The 24156-nt window shown below is 59.7% G+C and overlaps 2 protein-coding genes across 2 annotated transcripts; one reads left to right on the top strand and one right to left on the bottom strand.

Moving 5' to 3' along the window:
• The first annotated feature begins 419 nt into the window (after positions 1 to 419).
• On the top strand, positions 420 to 3053 carry H1-10 (H1.10 linker histone). Its single transcript, XM_069561075.1, has one exon. The coding sequence runs from the start codon at positions 1982 to 1984 to the stop codon at positions 2624 to 2626; it is 645 nt and encodes a 214-aa protein (XP_069417176.1). The 5' UTR covers positions 420 to 1981; the 3' UTR covers positions 2627 to 3053.
• A 6769-nt stretch (positions 3054 to 9822) lies between these two features.
• Positions 9823 to 23413, bottom strand: HMCES (5-hydroxymethylcytosine binding, ES cell specific). The gene is made up of 7 exons (XM_069561076.1): positions 23332 to 23413; positions 22900 to 23105; positions 17614 to 17757; positions 16823 to 16948; positions 14965 to 15146; positions 12143 to 12335; positions 9823 to 10984 (listed from the first exon to the last, which is right to left on the bottom strand). Exons 2-7 carry the CDS (start codon positions 23080 to 23082, stop codon positions 10748 to 10750), a joined length of 1065 nt encoding a protein of 354 aa, XP_069417177.1. The 5' UTR covers positions 23083 to 23105; positions 23332 to 23413; the 3' UTR covers positions 9823 to 10747.
• Between the last annotated feature and the right edge of the window lie 743 nt (positions 23414 to 24156).

Below are 24156 nucleotides of genomic sequence, written 5' to 3'. Positions count from 1 at the left end.
GCCTGGGCCAGCTGTCTCCTGGGTGCCCCTGCTCACTCTCCACCTCCTTGCATCCTGAGGGGGACAAGGCGTCTCCACCTCGCAGCTTCTCGCCCTGCACACACCTTGCATCTCTGGAACCCGAGGTCTTCGCTCGAGCCCTGTGTGTCCGCAGGCCCCTGACCACTGCTCCCCATCTCCCCCTGGACTCGGGGCTCCAGGCCGCTGGGCTAGAAGGGGCTCCGCCTCTCCGCAGGAGCCTACGCGGAGACTCGTCTCCTCCTCTCTCCGGCTGGATGTACTCAGTGGCCCCTTTTGTGGCTCCCAGCCCCTGACCGCCCCCCATCCCCCTGCGGATCCCGGCAGCCTCACACTTCCCTGGGTCAAAGTCCTCCTCTCCTGGGGTTTATTATAACCGCAGCTTGTTGGAGAGCACACCGGGCCGGGCAAACGCTGTGGCAGGGGTGCGCAGACCTCTGAGGGGCCGGCGGTTCTGCTCCACGCCCCCACTCCGTCCCGCCAGCCCCTCCTCCATGCTTGGGCCTCAGGAGACTGCAGGGCGCAGGATCCGGCCTAAATCACTCACCCTAAAAAGGATCCACCCTCCTCCTGGAGCGTCTCTACGTGTCTCAGCTTTTCCCAAGTGACGGCTCCTTTGGCTTGGAGAAAGATGGTCCGACGCCTCCTCCTCACCCCCAGTACTGGACCCAGCGGCAGGGCCACCAACTGAAACAAGCTTCCGCCTGGTACCCAGAGAGTGTCCCCGCTCTCAACTGCGCTCCCCACACGAAGGGGGGGGGGGTGTTGCTGCCCAGAACGAGGAGCCGCTCCCCTCCCTCATCCTCCTTGGGAAATCCTCCCGGGGCCAGCGCCTCCCCTCGCCCCCGCCGGAGCCACCTTGTGGCTTTGGGGTAAGGGTAGAAGCTACTTCGCACCGTAAAATGGGGGCACTTGTAGCATCCGCGGCGGCGGTGGGGGGGGGGGAGGGGGGACGCCTAGGGAATGTCCCCAGAGAAGAACCTACAGTCCTCCTCGCCGCCTCCTGCGTGGTGACCTGGGCCCTCGAGGCCTAAGGAGGCCTCGGGTACGCAAAGGAAGGCGCCTGCATCCGCCCTCCCCTTGCACTCAGGCGGAGACCCCCCTCGAAGCGTCCCGGCTCCTTCCACACTGCCCCAGCCGACCGCGCGAGGGCGTGCCCTGTGTTAGTTGGGACAAATTAAAGCTCGTCCAGCGGGCAGGCCCGGGGTCCCCTGGACGCGATCTGGGCTTGGGGGCCCGTGGAGCACTCTTGGCTGTCGGCTGCGGAGCTCTGGGCTGCGGGGTCTCCCTGGGGGCGCGCGCTATTCGGCCTCAAACGGGGTGCCCCCCTCCTCTTGCGCTCCCTCAGCCTAGGGTGCGCCCCTCCGTTCCCCTCTAGCGAGCCCTCCGTGGGCGCGGGCCGCCTCTCCATCGCGCCGCGGGCTCGGGCCCTGTCCAGGGTGCACAGCGGCGCGCACGGTGGTGCCGGGGAGGCCGGGTCTGGGAAGCCAGCGGCCGGGGAAGGGGCTCCAAGAAGCACAAGTTGGCGCCGGCCCCGGACCAGGCTGTTGTTGTTCTCAACGTGGTCCGCCGCGGAGCCATAAAAGGGGAGCGCGGCGCCCTCCCCGCCAGAGCGCAGCGCGCACGCCCAGCGAGTTCCGGTGTAGGCAGCGGTGGCGGCAGCTCGCTAGGCCGACTCCCCGGCTCCCAGGCGGTCTTTGCTCCGGCCACCTCGCGCCGGACTTCTGCGTTCCGATCGCTCCTCCGCCGGCCCCGCTTCCGGTCCCGATTCGGGACCCCCGCTCCGGCCGGCCCGGCCCCCACCCCAGCCCTGCCGCCCGGCCCCAGGCCCGGCCGCGGCCGCTCCCGCCTGGAGCCGCCGCGCGCCCCCAGCCCCCCGGCGCCCCCGCGGCCCCTCGCCTTTCTCTTCCCGGCGCGGCCTCCGGGTTTCCGCGCCCCGCCCGCCACCAACCCGCTCGCCACTATGTCTGTGGAGCTCGAAGAGGCCCTCCCGCTGACGACTGCCGAGGGGGCGGCCAAGAAGGCGGCGAAGGCCGGAGGCTCGGCCGCATTGTCCCCGTCCAAGAAGAGGAAGAATAGCAAAAAGAAGAATCAGCCGGGCAAGTACAGCCAGCTGGTGGTGGAGACCATCCGCCGGCTAGGCGAGCGCAACGGCTCATCGCTGGCCAAGATCTACGCGGAGGCCAAGAAGGTGGCGTGGTTCGACCAGCAAAACGGGCGCACCTACCTCAAGTACTCCATCAAGGCGCTGGTGCAGAACGACACCCTGCTGCAGGTGAAAGGCACCGGCGCCAACGGCTCGTTCAAGCTCAACCGCAAGAAGCTGGAGGGTGGCGGCGGCGAGCGGCGCGGTGCCCCGGCGCCCGCCTCGGCCCCGGCGCCCGCTGCGCACAAGGCCAAGAAGGCGGCCCCGGGCGCGGCCGCCCCGCGACGCGCGGACAAGAAGCCGGCTAAGGGCCCACAGCCCGAGAAGCGCTCGCACAAGAAGGGCGCCGCTTCCAAGAAGGACAAAGGCAGCAAAGCCAAGAAGGCGGCGGTCGCGGGGGGCAAGAAGGTGAAGAAGGCGGCCAAACCCAGCGTCCCCAAAGTGCCCAAGGGCCGCAAGTGAGCGCGGGGCCCCGGCGCGCACTTTTCCACCCCCCAGTGCACGTAGGTTTTGCGCGGAGCCCGAACCGCCGTGCGCGCTTCGACATCAGTGGGCCCGGGCCCCGCCGGCCTGCCCATCCCCCAACGTGGGAGCGTTTTTTTTTTTGTTGTTTCGTTTTTGGTTATTGTTTGCTTTAGATTTTTGAAACGGCCCTGGCGACGCCCTTATTGGCTCTCGCCCTTGGCCCGGGCTGTCGCCTTGGTTACCGGCTCCGGGGCGCCAATGGCCGGGCTGTGCCTGCCCGCCCCGTCCCTGCGCACGAGGACGCCACGGCGGCGCAGCCCTTCCCGCCTCTGGGCGCGCGCCGGGTAATGGCGCGGGAGCGCGCGTGGCTTTCCTCTCTCCGGTCTCCATTTTTGGGGCAAAATAAATTGTTTAAACCTTTCAACCGCTCTTGTCGTCTTCGGGTGGAGTAAGGCTGGGCGCGGCCGCCGCGGGGCTTGAACTTGGGCTGGATGGGTAACGGAGGGTCCCTTCCGCGCCGAGTCCGTTAAGAGATGCAGGCGGGGAGCTGGGCGGTTCGTCCCAGAAGGTGACATGGGTTTACCTGGGTAGAATGGCAGTTTTGCCCCGGGGCTGGGGGAGCAGGGGCTTGGCGAGGGTCTGCTCTCAGTCGCTGCAGGGTGGGTCTTCACAGAGCTTAGTGAACTCGAGTTCAGTGAGGCTCCCTGTTGATGTGATGGGACAGCGGACCCAGGCTCACCCACTGTGATGCAAGTAGTGGTCTGAGCAAGGCTGACCCTCTTGGAGCTTGTCAATCTGCAGCCTACGTGGGATCCAGAGTTAAGGGTAAATTAGCAGGAATGAGACGGCCCGGGCAGGTCCCTACCCCTTTGTGTTCAGCATATGAAATAGTTGTTCGTCTAGTTGGGCAGTAAACAGGCCTATTTTAATATGTTTCTATGAAGAGACAACCCTGCAAAACCAGAGAACTCTGGAGCGATGGGGAACCCAGCGAAGATTCCAGAATAATGCATATCTATGTACAGACCAGGCTGAGCAAGCCTGGGGCTAGATGAGAGCGCGGAGAATCCCAGCAGAGCAAGTTTCCTGAGTGCTGCCTGGCAGCCACTGCCCTCAGGAACAGGGAGGAGTAACAGCGCAGACCCTCCGCGAGGCGGGCAAGCGGCCACCCAGACCCGCTTGACCTCTCCCGGCCCTGCTGGGGGTCCGCACTGCCTCCTGCTGCAGGGAACTGCGGGGCCAGCTGCCAGGGTTATTGCTCAGCCTTGTCCTGGGCCAAGACAGCTCAGGTGCCGGCCCTGCCCACGCTTTTGCTGGGGGTGGGAGGGAACCACGTCATCCTCTCTGAAGTGACCAGGCCGCCGGGGCGGAGGAGGAATGCTGGACTTGGGGGTGGCTGTCTGGATTCTTGGGAAAAACACCCACCCTGCCAGCCCAGGTTTTGGCTACAGCTTCATCTACTTTGCAGCTCTGATTGGGGGGCAGTGTGCCCAGTACCCTCCTGCAGGGCCACTGTGCCAGAGTGGGCCAGTCCCAAACTGTCTGCAGAGCTAGCCAATAGGCTGCCAGCAGCTAGCAGCCCTGAGGGATCTTGGCCTCCCCAGGTTCCAAGGGATGGTGCTCCTGACCCACTAAACGTGAGCCCTCAGATTCCACCCTCTCCCTGAACCAGATGCCACCTGGGCTCACCCCAGCTGTCCAAGTCAGCCTCGGGCTGGGGCCAGGCTCTCTGGCCCTCTCCCAGGTGGCCCGGGGAGGGGTGGGGGCAGACCGGCAGTGAAGTCTGCCTCTTCTGGCCAAGCTCTTCACACCAAGCAGCTGCCCCGTGCAGAGCTCCCCCGACCCAAGCTCCTCCCCTTGCTAACTCCACCCTTTGATGACCACCCTCCAGCTCCACAGCCCCAAGCGGCCCTGCAGGCCGGCCGTTCTGCACGGTCTTTCCAGACTTCCCTCCTGAATTGGCTCTGCACTGCTCACCACCCAGTTCTCCCAGCAGCCTCCAGCTGTGATGCCGCCTCCACCTCTCCTGGCACCCCCTCCCCTCTGCTCTTTGAAGGCTGGGCCCCTGGCTTGTTGCCTTTTCCACGCTAAGGCCTGTTTCTCCAGGAGCACTGGCGGCCTCTTCTGATGATAAAAAGCAGTTTCATTTTCTCCCAGGGACAGTCATGCCCCCTGTTTCCAGCCACAATGCTCTGGGCTCTGGCTCTTCCAGTCCCAAGGGTGGTCACGTGGCCAGAGAGCTGGCTGATGCCTCTTGAACCTGTTGCCTGGCCATGATCGGTGAAATGAGTTCTTGACCTCAACGAGTCAATTTGGAAGTAGTGAGAAAGAGGTGCTCTTCCGCCCAGGACCACTAAGGGTAGGGACATTGGGCCAGAGCTGCTGGTGGCCACCCTTGTCAACACACGGAGAAGGCCCACCTGAAAAAGAGGCCAAGGCAGAGAAAGCTGGAGCCAGTACACAGAGAAGCAGATCCCTAAGGATGTGAATGCGAGGTCCAGGGCCAGCCGTGCCCGAAGCTGCTTAGACCCAGCTGTTCCAGGAGTCGACGCTTGCTTTTCACATAAGCTAGTCTGATTCGCGTGTCTGTTACCTGCAGTCTGGTCTCCCTCCTTCAACTCATTCCATCCTCCCATGCCCACATCCTGGGCCTTGTCATCCATTCCAACTGCTCTTCCTTAACCCCCCGCCCAGGACCTCCCTGGGTGTCCAGCGGAGGAGACGCAGGCTCTCGCTGGTCCAGGAAGATCCCGTGCGCCATGCAGGAGGTGAGCTCTTGGGCCACAGCTGCTGAGCCTGCGCTGTGTAGCCCGAGCCCTGCGCTACGGAGCGGCTCCTGCAACTAGAAGCCTGCGCGGCCGCAGTAAACCCGTGAAGATGGACACGCGCTCTCCTAGGGGCCTTCACTCCACCCCCAGGCCCCTCCTCAACTCTGCCCAAGTTGCCTTCAGCCCAGCGTGGCTGGGTCCCACACCCTGAAGTTGAAGAAACACCCTTTGTGTGCCGGGCACCCCAGGAAGACTGCAGAGACCTCAGCCTCAAGAGAGCCCTAGAGGGAGGTGTTCCAACACCCACCTCACTGGTGCGGGAGGTCTGTTTTCTGCTCCTGCACAGAGTGGGGGCGGATCTACTTACTGTGTCTCTTGGACTTGGCTTCAAGCGGCCTCAATTCCAGGCAAACACTGAAGGCACGTGACACCGTGGGGCCCTGGAGGAGGGCTTCCTGGATGAGGTGAGCGTACTACAGCAAGGAGGCAAGTGACCACGAGCACGGCCACAGCCCAGGCCTACATCTGCCAGGCAGAGGGGCTGGGTGGGGGCGGGGGCCCACAGTGGCAGGGCAGGGCTCTGGACCTGGCTCCACCATGGTCTGATGTCTGGGGCAAGACTGCTCTCTCCAGGCCTCGGTGTCCTCATCTATAAACAGAGCCGAAAGAGGTTCCTTTTGCTCCCTCATCTGCTGAGCAGGGCTGTCTGACCCTCTGGCCAGGGTCTCGCGTTTTCCACCACCTCTGGGTGTACGGCCCTCTCTGCCGCGAGGCTGCCTGCGTCCTCTGCCTGGGCTGGGACCTGCCTCTCTGGGAACCTCCTCAGACCTCAGGTCTGCCTCTGTGTTCCAGATCCTGCTTCTCCCTGGGCCCTGGATGGCTCGACAGACGCTGCAAAGGCCCCTTTTAAGGCCAAACTTCCCGAGCAACCCGTAGAATGGGCTCTTGACCCAGTCAATTCCAGCTCAAGCTGTCCTCCGCCAGGACAGGACCTGGTGCTGAGCACAGGACTGAAACCCAAGTCCATGTTGCATCTGACCCTAGTCTGCAGAGCTGAGACTCTTCGTCCAGAGGTGAACATGTCCACACCTGGCCCGGGAATCAGGAACCCTGAGAATCCAGGGAAAGCAGACCACCAGCTGCGGCGCCACTTCCCACCGAGGAGGTAAGCGGGCAGCCCAGCAACCACAGCGGCGGCTTCCACCCGAGTCCGGCAAGAATCTGCCCGTGGCTGCCCTGCAGGGAAACATACAAGTGAGGGCGGCCCCGTGCGGCCCAGCCACATCCACCATGCAAAGAGATTGCCATTCCCCACCATAAGGTGGGTGCATGCCAGCCGGAACTAGAGTCTCAAACAGAGGTGCACAGACCCCAGAGCCCTTCTGATGGTGTCCAGGCAACAGGGGGACAGAAGGGAGCCAGAGCTTTCTCAGACACGGCAGAAGCACCTGCAAGTTTCTGAGCTGCCCTCTGGAGGAAGGGAGGGGAGTGGGTTATCCAGGGAGGCTGGCAGGAGGGTCCCCCAGCTGCCTGTGGTCCAACAAGGTGCTCGGTCATCCGAGGCACCTCCTGAGAAGTTTTTATGTGGCGATTACACATTTTGTGTGTGTGTGTGTGTGAACCCTCTCACTTTCAAAATGTGGGCTTGAAACTGGAACTTTGTGCACTCATGGCAGGAATGTAACGTGGTGCAGCTGCTGGAAAACAGTATGGAGGGTCCTCAAAAGACCCAGCATAGACTTGAGCCACCAATCTTACTTCTGGGGACACAACTGAAAGAATTGAAAGCAGTGACTCGGAGACCCGCGCAGCCGTGCTCAGGGGGGCACTCGCCACCGCAGCCACCCAGCAGGAGCACCCAGGGCCCATCGGTGGCTGACGGAGGAACACACCGTGCACTGTTACTCAGCCTTAAAAGGAGGTTCTGACACTGCGACATGGATTAACCTGAAAAACACTGCGCTCAGTGACACAAGCCCGTCAAAAAGGGACAAGCATTGCATGATCCCACGTATGCGAGGGCCGACAGGAGCCAAGTTCCCAAAGACAGGAAGGGGGAGGGTGGGTGGCAGAGGCTGGGACAGGGACGGGGTCAGAATCTCCGGTTTGCAAGATGGAAAGTCTTCTGGGAACGGATGCTGGTGATGGCTGCACAGCAGTGCGAGCCTCTTTCATCCCACTGGACTGTGCGCCGAAAAACGAGTGCGACGGCACCCTTACATCGTGTGGGTATCACCAAAAATCCTGTAACAAAATCCGTAGCAAAATAAACTCCTAAGCCAAACAAAACCACGTGTGACGTGCTGTGGCCTGCAGTCGCCACCTGTGTGATCCCTCATTTTGATCTTTGCGGGTTGTTCTGGCTGTTTCACGAGACAAGCAGCTTTGGATGGCGGTCTCCTGATGGAACAGGAGGCAGAGCAAAGCCCCGCGGTGGTGACGCGCTCGGCCTGCCGCTGCTGAGGGCCTGCACCCTGGGTGACCACCTCCCCCCAGAGCCCTGCGCTGTGCACCTCCGGGTACGTGCTTCCCTGTTCTCGTCCAACTGCTCTTGCCTCTCCCCAGTGTGCTCTTTCTCCTGGCCACCTCCATCGGGGGCTAAGAGCAGGGCAGTGAGGCCCTGTCCCAGCACCCCCTCCGGCGCCTCCACTGGGAGTGTTGCCCCTGGAGTCTGCAGCACGTCTCCCTGGAGCCCGGGACCCTTCTCCACATGAGCAGCGCCGTGACAGCGGCAGGTGTTGGCTCTCCAACAACCAGCACCTGTTGCTGTGGGCTCCTGGGAGTTCAACTGTGAGCACCCACTGTCCTGATTCAGAGATGGACAAACCACACCTCAGGGCAGCTTTGTATGTACTGGGGGCCTCCCACGCAGCCCAAGCCAGAGCTCCTTCCCCGAGGACTGGGGCTCTACCCTCCCCCTGGCTGAGGTCAGCCACCGGCCCCTCTGGTTCCCATCACTAACCTACCCTCTGGGCTTTCCCAGTAGAGAGCAGGGTGCTGTCCTCATCCTGCAAGCTGAGACCCAGGCCAGGAGCCCCTCCATCTGCCCCTGGGGGCAGAGTCTCTCCCCTGCCTGGGTCTGTTCCTCTTGGGTGCGCAGAGCTTTTCAGGTACAAAGCTTTCCAGGAAGCTGTGAAGCCAGGTGGACTGCACACAAGAGTCGGGGAGCCATATGTCCACTGCAACAGAAATCTGGAGTCTAGGGGACCCTCTGCTTCCTCTGAGGCCTGGCACCAAGCCTTGTGCCCGCAGGGAGGGTGGGCTGAGGAGAGCCTGCTGGCTGGGAGCCCAGTGAGGGGTCAGAGAGCCTCAGGCAGGAGCTGGTTGCCCTTCTCCTGAGACTTATTGGCAGAGAGAGGAGAAAACGGCAGTCCAGCGAAAATCTGGAGCGCGATCTGGCAATGCCTAGAAACGCTGAGGATTCAGACAAGAGGAAACCTGCATAAGAAAATGCCTATGACGCCGTTTACGTAGACCTGAAAATCACAAAACCATGTTTTGATATGAGAATGCGCCTTTAAGCATCACATTTATGTCGAGGTTATAAGAACCGGAATGAAAAACACGCACACTCTGGGAACATTACATGCTGTGTGGTAAAAGCCCCCATCAAACTGCCAACTCTGAGTGCGGAAAACCAAGGAAATTGCCCTCTTGCTGCTCTGCTAAACGAAGGAAACGCGACAAGTCTTCACAGTCGACATTCCCGGACGTGCTCCACGCAGAAGAGCCCAGAGGAGACGGAAGCGGGAGGAGAGCGCCCGCCCCTCCGCCGGCTCCAGGACACCCTCCGCGGCCCCGGAAGAGGAACCGGGGAGCCCGGGCCGCGCGGGCCCCGCCCCCGGCCCCGCCATTGGCAGGAGCAGCGCCGGGCCCCACTCTGATTGGCGGCGTTGCGATCCCTGATTTGCATAGACCCGGATCGGGCTGGCGGGCCGGGGCTCGGTCGCGGAGGCGCCGGTCTGCAGCAGCCCGCGGGACACCTGCGCGGCGGGGCGGACGTCCTGGGGGCTCGCCCTGGAGCCGACGGGTCCCTCCGCCTCGGCGCGCCCCACCCCGCGTCGGCGCCCCCCCATCCAGACGCGGCGCCCGGGTGAGCCTGCAGAGCGGCGCGCAACCTGCCTTCGCGGATCCGAGCATCCGGGCGAGGGGCGGCCGGCCACAGCCACACAGACGGACATCTGCCTGCAGAGCAAACGGGGGGGCGCCGGCCAGGCTGGGCGGGTGGCCGCCTCCGACGCGTGTCCCGGTCTGTGCGCTCCTGGCCCCGGGCGCTGCGCACCTGAGCCGGGGCTGGGCTCGCGCCCGACCTGCGCGCCCGCCCCCGCAGCCCCTCCTGCCCGGCAGGCGCTCCTTCTGGTTGCTTTAAGCCAGTGGATTCAGACAACTTCCAGGTATTAAGAGTGAAAAAAGACTCAATAAAGAGCCCCTTGCCAAGTCTTTATTGTTCACCAAAAAGCAGTTTTGCCAACAAAACCCCCAGCTGCCCCCCCACTGGTGACAAAATCATTCCCCAGGGCCGTGGCCAGGAGGAAACAGATCAGAGTTCCTCCCACCGGCTGCATTTTCTAGACAGATTATCAAATACAGTTTATTCAGAAAACAAGACAATGTTTTAAGAACCTAACTCCCAAACACTGAAAGAGCCCATAGGCTGAGCAGAATACAGCCTCTGCTGAGAACCGCCAGTAGGGACAGGCTCCGAAGGAGGGCCCACCCGGCCACCTGGAGAGGGCTGTGGGCCAGCGCTCCCTCCCCTCCCTCGGAACTGATGGGGGTGGCCCGCGCCTCTTCCCAGGCTGCCTGCCCACCCCGCCGGGCAGTCCTGGTCGCAGCCAGCATGCACTGCCTGGGGAGGCCGAGACCCTGAACCAACATCGGGCTATGATGGCGCCACTCCGCCACCTACCAGCCCCCACAAGTGCCACCGGAGATCCCAGCAGGATTGAGCACAGCACTCCCCCAACACACACACACATACACCACACCACACCATACCACACACACATACAACCCGTGAGCCCAGCAGGATTGAGCACAGCACCTCTGGGCTTGGAACTCCCTCAACACACACACCACACACCACACACACACACCACACCACACCACACACACACACACAACCTGTGATCCCAGCAGGATTGAGCACAGCACCTCTGGGCTTGGAACTCCCCCCCCTACACACACACACACACACGACCTGTGATCACACACTATTCACAGCACACCTCGGCCTGGGAACTCCCCCACCACACACACACCCACAACACACACACACCCACACACACGACCTGTGATCACGCGGTATGCAGCGCTGTGCCCCTCGGCCGCGGTCTCCGGAAGGCCTGAGCTACTGCGTGTGAGGCCGCTTGGCCACAGGCTCTTCCTCCTGACCTCGCTTCAGCCATCGCTCCAGGAGGCTGGCGCTGCCTCTCTTGGGGGTTACTGGGCTCTTCTGCAGGAACTGGCTGGACCACTGGGGCGCATCTGACTCTGCCTTTTGGGGTGTTTTGGGCTCTTCCTTTTTGGGTGACTTCGTGGCCAGCCACTGCAGCATCTTCTGGCTGCTGGCACTCCCCTTGAGCTCCTAGGAGAAAGCAGCAGCAGCTCAGACCCCCAGCTCGAGCTCCCGGGAAAGTGGGAAAGAGGCGCTGCGTGAGGGACCGACCTCGGCACGAGGAGGGGAGCAGGGTGGGTTCCCAGGGCCGGAAGGGAGAGGGGGCAGCTCGTGGTGGGCGAGACCCGCCACAGAAGATAGCGGGCAGGCTCTCCAAACCCGGGCAGAGGAGGAAGCAAGCGCAGGAGAAAGAGCGTCACTCGGCCTGAGCAGGCCGTGCAGGGAGCAAGCTGGAGGGCGAGCAGCCCTCAGACAGAGGCTGGGCGAGAGGGGCTGCTGCCCCCTGCGCCCAAGCCCAGCACAGGATGCCAGCTCTCCAGAGCGCGAATTCTGCAAAGACCGTGGCGAACATGGGGACGGGTCTGGTGCAAGACGAGTATCTACAGTTGCATTTTTTGAGAGACAGGTAACAAAAAGCGCTACCAGGGATACAAGGCTTTGAGAGAACCGAGAGAAAAAGGCTGATGCTGACTGTGAGTGTGCAAACGTAAGCGGCTTTGAGGGAGACGGGGCGGGGGCCGTGGTTCCGGCTGTCCCGTCCTCTGGCCCCCGAGGAGCAGCTGCCGCCCCCATGCCTCACCCCAGGTGTCGGCAGGGCCAACTGCTGCTCTGGGGCTTATCACCCAGGCCTCTTGTCTGTCCACCTTCCTTTCAAAATACAGCCCCGCGATCCCCGCCAACCCTAAAAGCTGTGCTCTTCACAGGAATGCTCTCCAGTCTCCTGAAGGAGGAGGAGGACTGAATCCCCCCATGCTGCAGCTGGGAAAGCAGAGAAAACAGACAGAAGCACATCTCCCATCCGGTTGGCAAGAGACAGTTCTGGTCATGGCCCCTCTGTCCTTTTCACAGTCACCCTCCAGAGGAGTGCTCAAAGGGGGCTTATCAGACCCACCCGAGCAGCCTCGTGAAGTCACAGAAGGCCCGGCCCAGCCTGAACACCGACAGGCACGCGCCGGGCCGACCCGCAGCCCGCTCTGAGGGTCACACCCTGGGCCGCCCTGCTGTGCATGGGGGGACGAACTGTGGGTGGTTTGGATTCAGTGTCTGGCGGTAAAGGTCCCAGCGTGCACGGAGAGGCCCCTCAAAGCAGGCGGAGCTCGGCAGGGACAGTGGGCGTCCGGGCCCTACCTTTCCGGCCAGCAGGTGGAGCGGGAACAGACACTCGGGAGTGTTGTTCCAGGAGCTGTTCACCACGGACGACACCGGGTGGAAGGCGATGTTCTCCGTGGGGCCAATCAACTTCAGAGCTTCCTGAGCTGAGACCTCACCAAAGTCCAGCCACTTAGAGACCGCCTCCTCACCATCCAGTATGGCAGGCATCCTGGGGGGTGAGCGCAAGACAGGGGTCAGGGGCACCGGGGGGGGGGGGTCTAGTCAGCTGAGGCACAGGCTGCCCCCCTCTCCACGCCTGCACCCTGCACGCTGTCCTGTGCCCCCGGGAACAACAGGGCATGGAGCTCAGCACAGGAGAGCCAGCTCAGAGTGTGGTGGCGAAGACCGTGCCCGATGCTGCAAGTGGGTGCCCTCCCGCGCAAACGCTGCAGACTGGCGACCTTTACGGCGCCCCGGCCTAGACTCCAAGGGGAAACAAAGCCTGGAAAACCTGTCTGTCATGAAGACCCCAGCCTTCCCACCCACGTCAGGCTTATGTAAGGAAGAGCTATTTATAACTGTGACCAAAAGGCAACCGAAATGCAACTGTGACTGAAATGGCTCAGAAAAGTGAAGAGGCCGCCCCAGACGACTCCCGGTACCCACAAGATGTTAGGAAAAGAGCTCTTGGTTAGCTTCCAATTTTATGCTCTAGGCCAGTGCAAAGCGTGTACACACTCCATTGGGGGATGGTACGGCTGAATGTAGGAGAGAAATGCGTGACTATCCCTTTTAATAATTATTGTTACTTCAACAAATTAAACACATACTTGCTTTACTATTTTATTTTTTGGCTGCACCACACAGCTTGTAGGATCTCAGTTTCTCAGGGATCAAATTTAGGCCCTCAGCAGTGGCGGCATGGAGTCCTAACCGCCGGCCTGCCAGGGAATCTTCCCAGGATGTGCTTTTAAGCAGTATTTTTAACCCTGTGCCATCTAGATTCACAATGGATGGCACCTCTGCACTGAGTCACAACGTCGTCGGCAGCACTTGGCAGCAGTTTACCTTTCTTAACTGTATAAGACAGTGGAACAGAATCTTAGATTTGATGAAATAGGACTTTATTTTAAGGTGAATTAGCAAAACCAGAACTATTATATCCCAGGAAAGCATCATTTCAGACAGAATGCTTCGGACAAAGGGGTTAAAATAGATAACCCAATAAGTGCCATACTGGATTCTTCTCAGCAAAACATCATAAAATTACCCCTGAGGGCACTGAGACCTGGCAAAAATCCTGAAATCATCACACAAGTATGTCAGTTCTGCTAATGCTTGTTTTTAAAATGAAAACTTATTCCAGTGGGATTGGCTGTTAGACAGCAATTTAAACATAATGCAAATTTTGCATTTGCTTATACACAGTTTCATCTGTGAGGAAACCCAATGTGAACACAGAACGCGTCACCCTGCTGAGCTGAACCTTGTAAGGGCACGGAGCCCGCGCCTCAGACGCTGCCGGCCGCCTCGGCTCCGCGCACGGTCTCCTCCAAAGTGGCGGTCTGCTCTCAGTTTGCCCTTGTAAACGCTTCTGTTCAAAACCTGCTCGTTTAACACCTCAAACATGTCTTAAGCTTCCTGGCTCAGACATTCCAAGCAGTGCACGAAAATGGAAAACGTGAAAGTCTTGGGGAGAAGGGTGAAATAATAATAAACCATCTTGAAAGCCAGACTTGCCAGGTGGCTCAGTGGTAAAGAATCCACCTGCCAGTGCAGGAAACGTAGGTTTGATCCCCGGGCTGGGAAGATCCCCTGGAGAAGGAAACGGCAGCCCACTCAGTACTCTTGCCTGGGAAATCCCGTGGACAGAGGAGCCTGGCGGGTTACAGTCCACGGAGTCGCAAAGAGCCGGACACGGCAGACTAAACGGCGCTCCCGAAAGCAGGGAGACAGCACGTGGTGTCTCCCGGGCAACAGGCACACAGGACCCACAGCAGCGAGGCGGCTGGAGAAGGGAATACCCACGGCCAGGACAGGTGCCAGCAGCGTGGAGAGGCGCACCGACCAGGCTCGAAGGGACAGACGCGGCGGGAAGGTTTCTCGGTATGCCGACAAAGCCAAACAGTGAAAAAAAGGGGGCCTTTCCCACAAAGAGAATGCACTGTCTGTACACAAAGAGCGTGGGGGGGCGGGGGGGCGCCTCTCAGGCCTCCGGCGGCGGTCTGCGCGGCTCGAGGCGGGTCGCTGAAGCTAACTGGGGGAGGCGGCCCATCGCCTCAGAACGTTTGGTTCTGATTAAATATGTATCCACTGTGAAGGCCAGCCTCGGAGGAACAACAGTTCAAAGGCAGAGGTAAACACCCCAGGATTTAAGACCGGAAAAGACAAGCACTCTGCATCACCTCCCTCCCACCACGTCACAGTAAGTCACGAACTGCGGCTCCCCCAGCACAAGCTGACCTCAGGCCCTTCTGCGGCGTGCTGCCAGACTTCCCGTAGCTTCTTGGTGCTTCTCAGCCACGGAATGCACGCATCTGTAGTGCGGGCTCTGTTAGATCCCTGTCATCTTTTTAACTGGGTCACTGACGAAATGTTTAAGTGTTGTCCCCTTACCCCACTTTTCTGTAGGCTCTCTGGATTTCACTGCACGCTTGCACAGCGTGGCAGCTTCCAGGGACGGGTGTCGTGTTAGCCTCACGCAGACTGTGCCTGCATCTTGTGAATCGGGCTTAGTTTCCGACTCTCTAAATCTGCGCATGCAGAAACTCTGAATTCCGAAAGCTGCTTGTTTAAACCCAAAGACGACAACCCCTGCCCTGAGTCCCTCTGAACGCAGGCGCGGGCGTGTGGCTTGCCTGTTATGGATGTCGCTCATGACTCTGCAGGAGTCCACCGTGATGATGCTGTAGGAATAGAGGCAGTCTCCTCCCGCCGGGGGCTCCCAGCAGTCAAAGATCCCGGCCATCGTCAGCGGCCTCCAGTTGTCCCAGATTTTGTCCCAGTCCTCGGGGCTGGACACAGCGCCCACCTGCTCGGACTGGAAGCAAACCCATGGCAGATCAGGCAGTCCTTGGCCGCCCTCCCCTGCAGGCGACACCACGGCCATCATCTCAGCACGGAGGCCCTGGACCCGCTGTCAGAGGACAGAGGCTTGGTGGCAGAGCCTCCCCGAGGCAGATTTATGGCCCCGGAATGCTTTCCACATACGGTCTAACACCTCCCGTGGCACTCAGGCCTTCAGGGGTCTGGAGCCTCACTCCAGCTTTCACGCCCAAGGGGAACTTGCGACCTGCCCAGCTGTCTGTAAACAAAGCCTTCGGGTCAGGGAAGTAACTTTCCTCTCCCTGCCCGAAAGGTCTTTTCTGCCCGAGCTCAACGTGCTAACTCCCACCTGCCTTCAAGATTCAGTTCCCAGCTTCCAAAGGCTGGAGAGTCGCCTCCAGCCTCCCCCTTGACAAGAACAGATAGAGACTCTCCATAACCGTAACTTTCCTTAAACTCATCAGAGAACGCAGGCCATAGGGCAGCCACTTAGCCTCAACTGTAAAGCAAAGACAGGGTCATCCAAAGGGAGAGGAGACCCTACTGTGGGCTTCCCAGTGGTGACAGGAGGCACACGAGGCCTCCTTTATGCAGCAGCTAAGCGTTCAGATAAAACGATCATCCAGCTGCTCTCTGCAGAGCGCGGTCTTGCCCGAGAGGGCTGCAGGCATCTGCACCAGCCTCCGCGGGTGCTCACGAGACAGACAGGGCCGGGGACAGAGGAAGACTCCCTGCCCGGCGTGTCCAGGTGCTCGGGGACAGCAAGAAGCCTCACCCCGCCCTTCTCCTCCAAGGAGCACCAAGCTTAAGGAGCCAGGGGAGAAGGGATAAAGCTTGTCAAGGGAAGCCCCGCTAAGGCTGCAAAAGGGCGACAGGAACAGCTCTCTGCTCCCCTGGGGAGCAGCAGGCTCACGAGCTTTCTCGAGAGCTGGGGCCACAGTTCTGCTTAAGACGAGGCTGAACTGGGACAGCAGACAGCGCTCTGCAGCCTCTATGGACGAGCAGGCCCCGGGTGACGGGCAGCAGCGGGTGCCTGGGGAGAGCGTCCTGAGGGCTTCAAAGCGCGGGGAGCAGGGCTCTTGAGGAAAACCCTCCGGAAAACCAACCCTCACCCTGAACACAGGGCAACACCAGACAAACAGCTGAAGCGTCTGGTGTGCGACGAAACCCAAGTCCAGCCCAGCTCCCGGCAAGACCAACGGGGCCTAAGGGCAGACACACGTGTCCACGTCCAGCGACAAATATGAGCCGTCTCGGTCTCTCTCCTACCTCCTGTGTCTGGCAACCAGTGGAAAAAAAAAATCTAAGAGATACACAACAGCCAGATGGCCAAGGAACTAAGATACACCGAGATCAACAGGACCAGACTCGGGAGTGAATAAGAAGCAAGAGCGAACTTGAAAACGAACCAGTAAGAATGGCCCCGACTGAGACGCAGGGAAAAGAATGAAGTTTATGAAGCCCCTGGGAGCTTGGGACAGCGTCACACCGGCCACACGCGTGTAACGAGACTCCCAGAAAGAAGAGATGATGGGACAGAAGGGAAATCTGAATAGACAATTTATGGCTGAGAATTCAAAAAAAAAACAGGAAAGACACCCAACCGAACGTCCGAAAAGCCCGCGAGCCAGACGGAGGACGCGCCGCCGCCGCCGCTGCCGCCGCCGCTACCTGCTGGGCCCCGATCTGCGGGAAGTAGATGAAGTAGGGCTGCCGATGGTTCGAGGCCTGCCGCCGTTGCCACTCGTAGAAGCCGTCCGCCAAGACGACACACCGTCTCCCCTTGACCAGAGGCACCTGGGGGAAAGCACAGGCGACCTCAGGGCGGCAGCTCCTCCGCACGTCACGGTTCACAGGTGTGAAGGCACACGTACACAGGTGCTGGAAAGATTAAATAACGTGCCCAAGAGGACACAGGCACTGTGGAGCCAGTCTCCAAAGCTGGCCGCCCCCAGAGCAAGCCCCACCCAGCAGGATTCACAAGCGATGAGGTCCCCTCCCTCAGTGACCTCAGGCTGGCTCGGTATAAACCAAGGAACACAGCAGAGGTGATGCTTGGGACTTAGGCAGGGCCATAAAGCCCAGCGGCTGTGCCCACTCGCTGGAGGGTGGGCAGGATGCCACGTGAGATGCCTGACTGCCCACCCTCACGAGACACGTGGGCAGGCCTCCCACTGTCCCCACATCCCGGCTGAGGGCGGGACACGTGGGTTAGAAGCCACCTGGACCACCAGCTGTCCTGCGACGCAAGCGCTACACAAGAACCTCTGGTTGGGTACCACGTGTCCAGCTGGGCCCGGCAGCCCACAGCTGAGTGGGAGGAAAAGCCCCGCTCTGTCCACCGGGGCACAGAGAGCAGCACTCTACTGCGCCGAGCAGGACACAGCCTGGGGCTGTTTGGCAGGCGTCCAAGGCGCCGCAGCTCTGCGCGCGCGCCTGCTGGCACGCGCGCCTTCTCCCACCTTGAAGGACCGCTTCTCCATGATGGTGTCGCTGCGGCAGTTGCTGGTGTTGATCTGCAGCTTGGCAGGGTCCTCTTCCCTGAACCAGAAGGGGACCAAGCCCCAACGCATGGGCGCAATGATCCGCTCGGATGGGTCCGCGTCCTGCCACGAGAAAGGGCGCGGTGCAGCGAGGAGACGGGAGGGGCCCGCGGACGCCCCGGAGGGCTGGCAGTACGCCACGTGGAGGAGGGCACGGCCAGCCCCTCCGGCCCTCTCGCCTGGAGAGCCCCGGGGACAGAGGGGCCTGGCGGGCCACAGCCCAAGGGGTCGCGAGAGTCGGACACGCCTGAGCGGCCTACCCACCACCGCCGCCAGTGCCGAAACGCAGAGGAGGCGGCTGTGGACAGGGAGAGCTCCTGCCAGCAGTTCTGAAGACTTGTTTCTCACGATGTGCGTGGCTGGCGCTCTCAGGCAGCCGTGCTTATCAGGACGGTGACATTCTGCCCGGGGGGTGGGGGGTACAAAGAGGTTCAGCTCCTGTAAGCTGGGAGTCAGTGCCGGCCACAGGAGAGACAGGCTCTGAGGCCCTGCACCTCACGTGGCCCAGCTCTGACAAGGCACACACGACAGGCATCCCACGGAAGGTCCGTGTGAAGACGTGCCCCATGCCTTGTGAGGCCACACAGACGCTGAGCGACACGGGGCGAGGCGATGCCACGGGCTACGGCCCTGTACGTGGTGCCACAGGCGTGCTGGGAAAGTTCAGCGGACAGTGATCTGTGAGAGGGGGCCAAGCGGTCAGCTCCTTGGGAGGGGCAGAAGGGGGATCGGGTGAGGGGGTTCTCGGATTGGACCCCAAAAGAGGAACAGGACTGGGACAGAGAAGAGATGGGAGGAGGGACCAGAGGGGAAATCAGAGGCCGCGCCAAGACTGGGCAGGAAGCGGTTTCGCGCAGCAAGCATATAGCAAGCCTAGGATGCTATTTTTAGGAGGCCCGTTCACAGGGCTGGCCCTCAAAGCAGCATGTGAGAGCTTGGCTTTGGAGAGTGCCCCTCTTCCCCTAACTGACTGGGATGGCATCCTGTGCCCGCTTCAGGCAGGAAACAGGTTCTTGCTGAGCACCGGCTTTCCTTCTGGGCGTCTGGGAGGCTGCTGCGTGCTGGGCATAGCGCCCACGTGACCAGCGCCAGCACACCTGGGGCCTGTGTCTGACGGGTCTCTCTGGGCAGAAACGCTGCACACGAGTTACCACCTCTTTCACTGCTGGAGAAGGAACTTGCTCGGTGTGTCCCCTCCCAGGGAGAGAGAGCAGACTGTAAAGAAGCCTGGGCGTGAATTTCTCCGGATCTCTACTTGCTTCTCTTCCCCTGCTGATCCTACTGTGTATCCCTTCACCGTAATAAACCGTAGCCACGTTACATGCTGCTTCTAACCAACCTCCAAATGCGAGGGTAGTCTTGGGGCCCCCGCCCTGAACGTACGGTTGCGACACTTTTCTGGGGTACCTGGCCCCCTGAGAATTTGACGAGACCGACAGATTGAAACGCACACACTATTCTCTCGGTACGCACGCTGGGCTGGCACAGGCTGAGCAGCGCGTGCGTGCTGGGCTCTGCTGCAGTGCAACGGTGGGTCTGGGGAGAGAGGGGAGAGGCCTCTACACCAGATGCGCGCAGACTTCTCTCTGGAAGGCTGACTACTAAGTCTTGCCGACTTTGCAGACCCCACGGTCTCTGGCGCGTTAATAACCACTATGACAGGGGCAGTGCAGCCACAGGCAGCAGGTAAACAGGCGCTGCTGTCCCAGAAAACTTCATGCAGGGAAATGACCAGAGGACCCTGGCTTTCTGCCTCCTGAGACCCTAGACTCCAGGGAAGAGACAAACCGTACCTGCAAGGCCTTGCCCTAATTCCTCACTGGTTAATGAAACAAAAAGGTGTTCTGAGTCACCAGAATGAATCCACAGAGAGATGCTTCCTGCGTCCAATGAGCATGTGGAGCTAAAACTGAGGAGATGGCGGCCTGGCAGAGGGGCAAGCAGGCTCTCCTGTGACGGGCCAGACAGTGGGCATCTGTGGCTTTCTGAGAAAAAAGCTTTCTGCTCTTGCCTGGAGAACCCCAGGGACGGGGGAGCCTGGCAGGCTGCTGTCTATGGGGTTGCACAGAGTCGGACATGACTGAAGTGCCTTAGCAACAGCGGCAGCAGAGCCCATACAGTCTCTGCTGCCACTCAGCTCAACTCTGGCACCCCTGGCATGTCAGAGCAGCAGAGAGCAAGTGAGCGTGGCTGCCTTCTAATAAAGCTGTTTTATAAACTCAGCTCACAGGACTTGATCGGAAGACCATGGTTTGCCGAGCTCTGGAATAAAGGCAACAATAAGGTCTTCGTAAGAAGACCCTGGTTAGACGTGTGGCAGGGAGTAGGCACACACGTGGTAGCTTAATATTTTTCGAGGTTATGACTAAAAAGAATCTGCAAAATCTACATAAAGGTGACTGGTGAAGCCATGAGGATAAAATTTCTTAGAGAGTAAATCAACCATGGGATGAACCTACGGGAGGTGGTGGGGGGGAGGGGGTGGAGAAAAAGGGAAAAAGAGAAATGAGAGGAAAGTGCAGTCCAAGAAAGAGTATCCAGAAAGGATGGCAGGATGGAAAGAGCTGAGAGCAAGGGGCTCCAAGAGCACAGGAAACCATCTAATAGGATCTTAGGAGGCTTTCCCTTTTTGTTCCAAGCTAATGCATCACTGACTCCATGGACATGTGTTTGAGCAAACTCCAGGAGCTGGTGATGGACAGGGAGGCCTGGCGTGCTGCAGTCCATGGGGTCGCAAAGAGTCAGACACGACTGAGCGACTGAACTGAACTGAATCCCCCAACTGTGCTCTTCACAAGATCCTGTCTCATTTCTTTCAAAACCTTGCCTGTATTAACGAGCCAACCCCTCCCCCACACACCACAGAGGCCATGCTTGTCCCACATGCAGTCAGCTTTCGCAAAGTCACTTCAAACAGCAAGTCAGGGAAACCCAAGAGCTGCTCAGGGGAAATACAGAGTTAGGTGGCCAGGAGCCTGTAGTGATGTTTTCATTAACTGGTCCGTATACAACCGTGCCTTCTCTCTATTTCTGTGCACCATGTTTACTATTATGTGTTAGACTTTATTTGACATATATTGTTGGTTCATTAATTTTGAATCACGACCAACAGTCACAGAAACTCATGCCTGAGTGAAGCGTCTGACACACGATGTTCTCTGTAAGGCATGTCACCTCCTTCTTGCTTTTAGGAATCCTCGCCTGCACTTTACCACTACGCCTGGAGACAATTTTAAACAGCGAGATCGCTGGCAAAAAGCACAGAAATGCAAAAAAAGCCAGCAATAAATAGACCTCAAGAAAGACATTTGTTTATAGTATAAAAGCCGAAACGAGAAGGTGGAGCTTTGATTTCAGCTGGGAATGTGTATTTGGGACGCAAATTTCACCACTCTATGAACACAAGGGACTCGAAAGCAACGTGAGTATTATTTTGGGGGGTTCCAAAGTAGGCCAGTGATGCTGCTAGACAGTCTACAATGCAGACAGGTCAGCTCCCACAACAAACATTTCACTCAGGGTGTCAGCAGTGCCGAGGCTGGGAAACCGTCCTCTTAGAAATTCCACGCATCGCCTTTTAACTTGAGTCGTTCACTCGACAACTGTAAACCAAACCCAGGTAAGGGGCTGCCCCACGGGGGGGGACATGATTAATAGAAAGTACTTCTAAGCCAAAATGCTGAGAATACTGCTCAGTATTACTCATCTTCTCCTCTGCCCTCTCGGACCTGTGATCAGAACAGCCGGTGGCACTGGGGTTGGACAGGGAGAAGGGGAAGTAGGGAGCAAATCGGCGGTTTCAAATGCAAATGTTACAATCTGAACACCGCGCCGGTCTTTGATGATGTGGATCAACAAGCTGAGATGGTTCTATTTGGCTTTACGATTCCACAATTTTTCATTTTCACATGAACGAAAACTATTTATCAAAATCAGGAAATTCTAGCGATCTTTATAAAATTTATGCGAGAGGTGCCGTCAAAACACGGCATCACGAAATGCGCGGCACTCACAGGCGAGGAGGGCTGTGTGCGCTCCGGAGCCCCACCGTCCCATTCCTGGTTCCAGGAGGCATCACCGGAGCGGAAGCATGGACTGGGCCTTCGCACCAGCTGCCCCTCACCAACTGGGCAACCTGGGACCCCTCACAGCCTTTCTGCACTTCTGTCTTCACACCTGTTAAGCTTGCTTCCAGCTGACACTCACTCGATGATGAGGTGGTACAAAGAGAACCGTGGCTAAACACCGAGACGCCGCATACAGTCGGTCCTTGTCTCCAGACTATGCTTTCTTCTGAAATGTTTTATTTTTTCCTTTCCCAGTCAAGGTTTCCCATAGTATTTATTTTGATTTTCTGCTCATTAAAAAGGTTTTTTAGTTTCAATAGGGAAGTATGCACCGACTAAAAATGGCTCGAGTAACTATTTCATGTAAATAATGGCTTCACTCAACCAAAAAAATCAGTTATCTCGTATGTTGATTTCAAAATATGATCTTCCTAACGTAAAGATGAACCTGTTGACTACCCTATAAACACAACACTTCTGAAGAGCACGCAACAGGGACTTCCCTGGGGGTCCAGTGGCTAAGACTCTGTGCTTCCACTACCGGGGCGCAGGCTCAGTCCCTGGTCACTGAACACTTTCCCTACATGCTGCATGGTGGGGCCTAAAACGTGAAAAAGAAAAAAGTGAGCAACAGGGGTTCAAGCAACTTCGTGAAGTGTCTCATGCATTACGGACCAAATTGAAGAAGGAAACAAGCAGGATTTTAAAACATATCAAAGATATTCAAAATATCTAAGACATGGAGAAACTATCACTCTCCGGAATGAAGCACTTTTACTACACTGCATATATACAGACACTCCCCCTCTCTCTCTCAGGAGATAAAGCAAGGAAGCAAAACATTATAAATTACTGACCACTCCAGGACTACAGATGTCGATTCTAGAAACACAAGAAAGCAATTAAACTCTGGAATACCAGACCAAACACCTCTGTTCCTGGCTTCAGTTAGAGATAAAACGAGCAGAAAGGGTAGACGCTTCAGCGTTCAAGAAACATCAGAGGCGTTGTAGGCTAGTGTTAGCGCTGCCCTAAGCCTAGAGAGTCTGATAAGCTGGACTCCTAAGGGGCATAGCGATCCCCTTGCTCCTTTTTTACTTTAAGATCCCTAAACGACCCAGATCAGGTCGGCGCTCACCTTCTCCAGGTGCAGCCGGGACAGCAGCACCGGGCTGCTGGACCGCGGGCTCTTGTTGTACGAGGGGCAGTACCGGTCGGGGTCCCTCCACTCCGGGAGCCGCTGGTGGCCCTGCCGGTCCCGGTAGGCGCAGGCCCGGGCCAGGACCTCCTTGGGCAGGTGGCAGGACGTCCGGCCGCACATCCTCGGCGCCCACACCGCGGGCCCTGCGCGCGGGGACGGAAGGAGTCGGACTCGGGCCTCGCCCCACGCGGCCCGCCTCTCCCCAGCCCCAGCCCCGGCCCGCGCGCCCGGCTCCCGGGGACGCCGCCCGCCTCGCGGCCCGGCCCGGCCCGGCCCGCCGACAGAAGGGAGCCCGCCCCGCCTGGGCCGCCTCCCGCCCAGCCGCGCCGCCGCCCCCAGCCCCGCTCCGCCCGCTCCAGGACCGCTGACCCTGAGAGCCGAGCGCCGCCGCCGCCCGCGCCCGCCGCGACTCGCCCGCAGCTCGCCCGCCGCTCTCGCGCGCCCGCGCCTGGCCCCGCCCCCAGCGGCCGCCTGGCCCCGCCCCGTGACAGGCTCCGCCCCCCGCGCGCCGGCGCCTCCTCCCGGCCCGCGCTGCGCCCGCTCCCGCGCTGCGCCCGCTCCCGCGCTGCGCCCGCTCCCGCGCTGCGCCCGCTCCCGCGCTGCGCCCGCTCCCGCGCTGCGCCCGCTCCCGCGCTGCGCCCGCTCCCGCGCTGCGCCCGCTCCCGCGCTGCGCCCGCTCCCGCGCTGCGCCCAGGGACTGCCCGGGAACGTGGCTCTCCTGAAAGCGCCCGACAAGGAGACGGATAGTCTCGGGGTCCACGTCCTCCGTGTTGACCGTGCCCCTGCGGGGTGAACTGCCTGCATGACTAACCTCGGGGAGGGGCCGGGAACGGCCCGAATCACGGGTCACTCACACTTCAGTGGGCACCGGAATACTTTGCAAGGCCTCCACCTTTACCCCCACCCCAAATACGAATCTTTAACGGTCGACGCCAAGGTTTTTAAAAATAGGCAAAACATATGTATTGGCAAAACCACCACACCTGGGTTTAAAAGCCCAGCTGCGGAAACCAGGGCCTTCCGCTCTGCGGGGCTGTTCCTCCAGCCTCAGGACTGCACCCCCACCTCAGACCTTGCACTCGGCCCACCCAGACCCCCAGACCTCACCCATCTCCTACAGGAGGGTGGTTGTGCCCGCCCACGGCTGTCATCCCCTCAGCAAGCCCGTGCTGCTCCCGTTCCAGGGTGTGGGGC

This window comes from Ovis canadensis, chromosome 19, assembly GCF_042477335.2.
Source record: "Ovis canadensis isolate MfBH-ARS-UI-01 breed Bighorn chromosome 19, ARS-UI_OviCan_v2, whole genome shotgun sequence".
In the NCBI taxonomy this organism is placed as follows: domain Eukaryota; kingdom Metazoa; phylum Chordata; class Mammalia; order Artiodactyla; family Bovidae; genus Ovis; species Ovis canadensis.
This window is presented reverse-complemented; position numbering and strand designations above follow the sequence as displayed.

What these genes read in the sequence shown, in the direction of transcription:
- H1-10 (XM_069561075.1), top strand. Translation starts at nt 1,982, where the DNA reads ATGTCTGTGGAGCTCGAAGAGGCCCTCCCGCTGACGACTGCCGAGGGG.
- HMCES (XM_069561076.1), bottom strand. Translation starts at nt 23,082, where the DNA reads ATGTGCGGCCGGACGTCCTGCCACCTGCCCAAGGAGGTCCTGGCCCGG. An exon ending in ATGAGCGACATCCATAACAG is followed by an intron (nt 12,336 to 14,964) that starts GCAAGCCACACG and finishes CTCACCCCCCAG; the next exon opens with GATGCCTGCCATACTGGATG. An exon ending in TCCACCTGCTGGCCGGAAAG is followed by an intron (nt 10,985 to 12,142) that starts GTAGGGCCCGGA and finishes GCTTTCTCCTAG; the next exon opens with GAGCTCAAGGGGAGTGCCAG.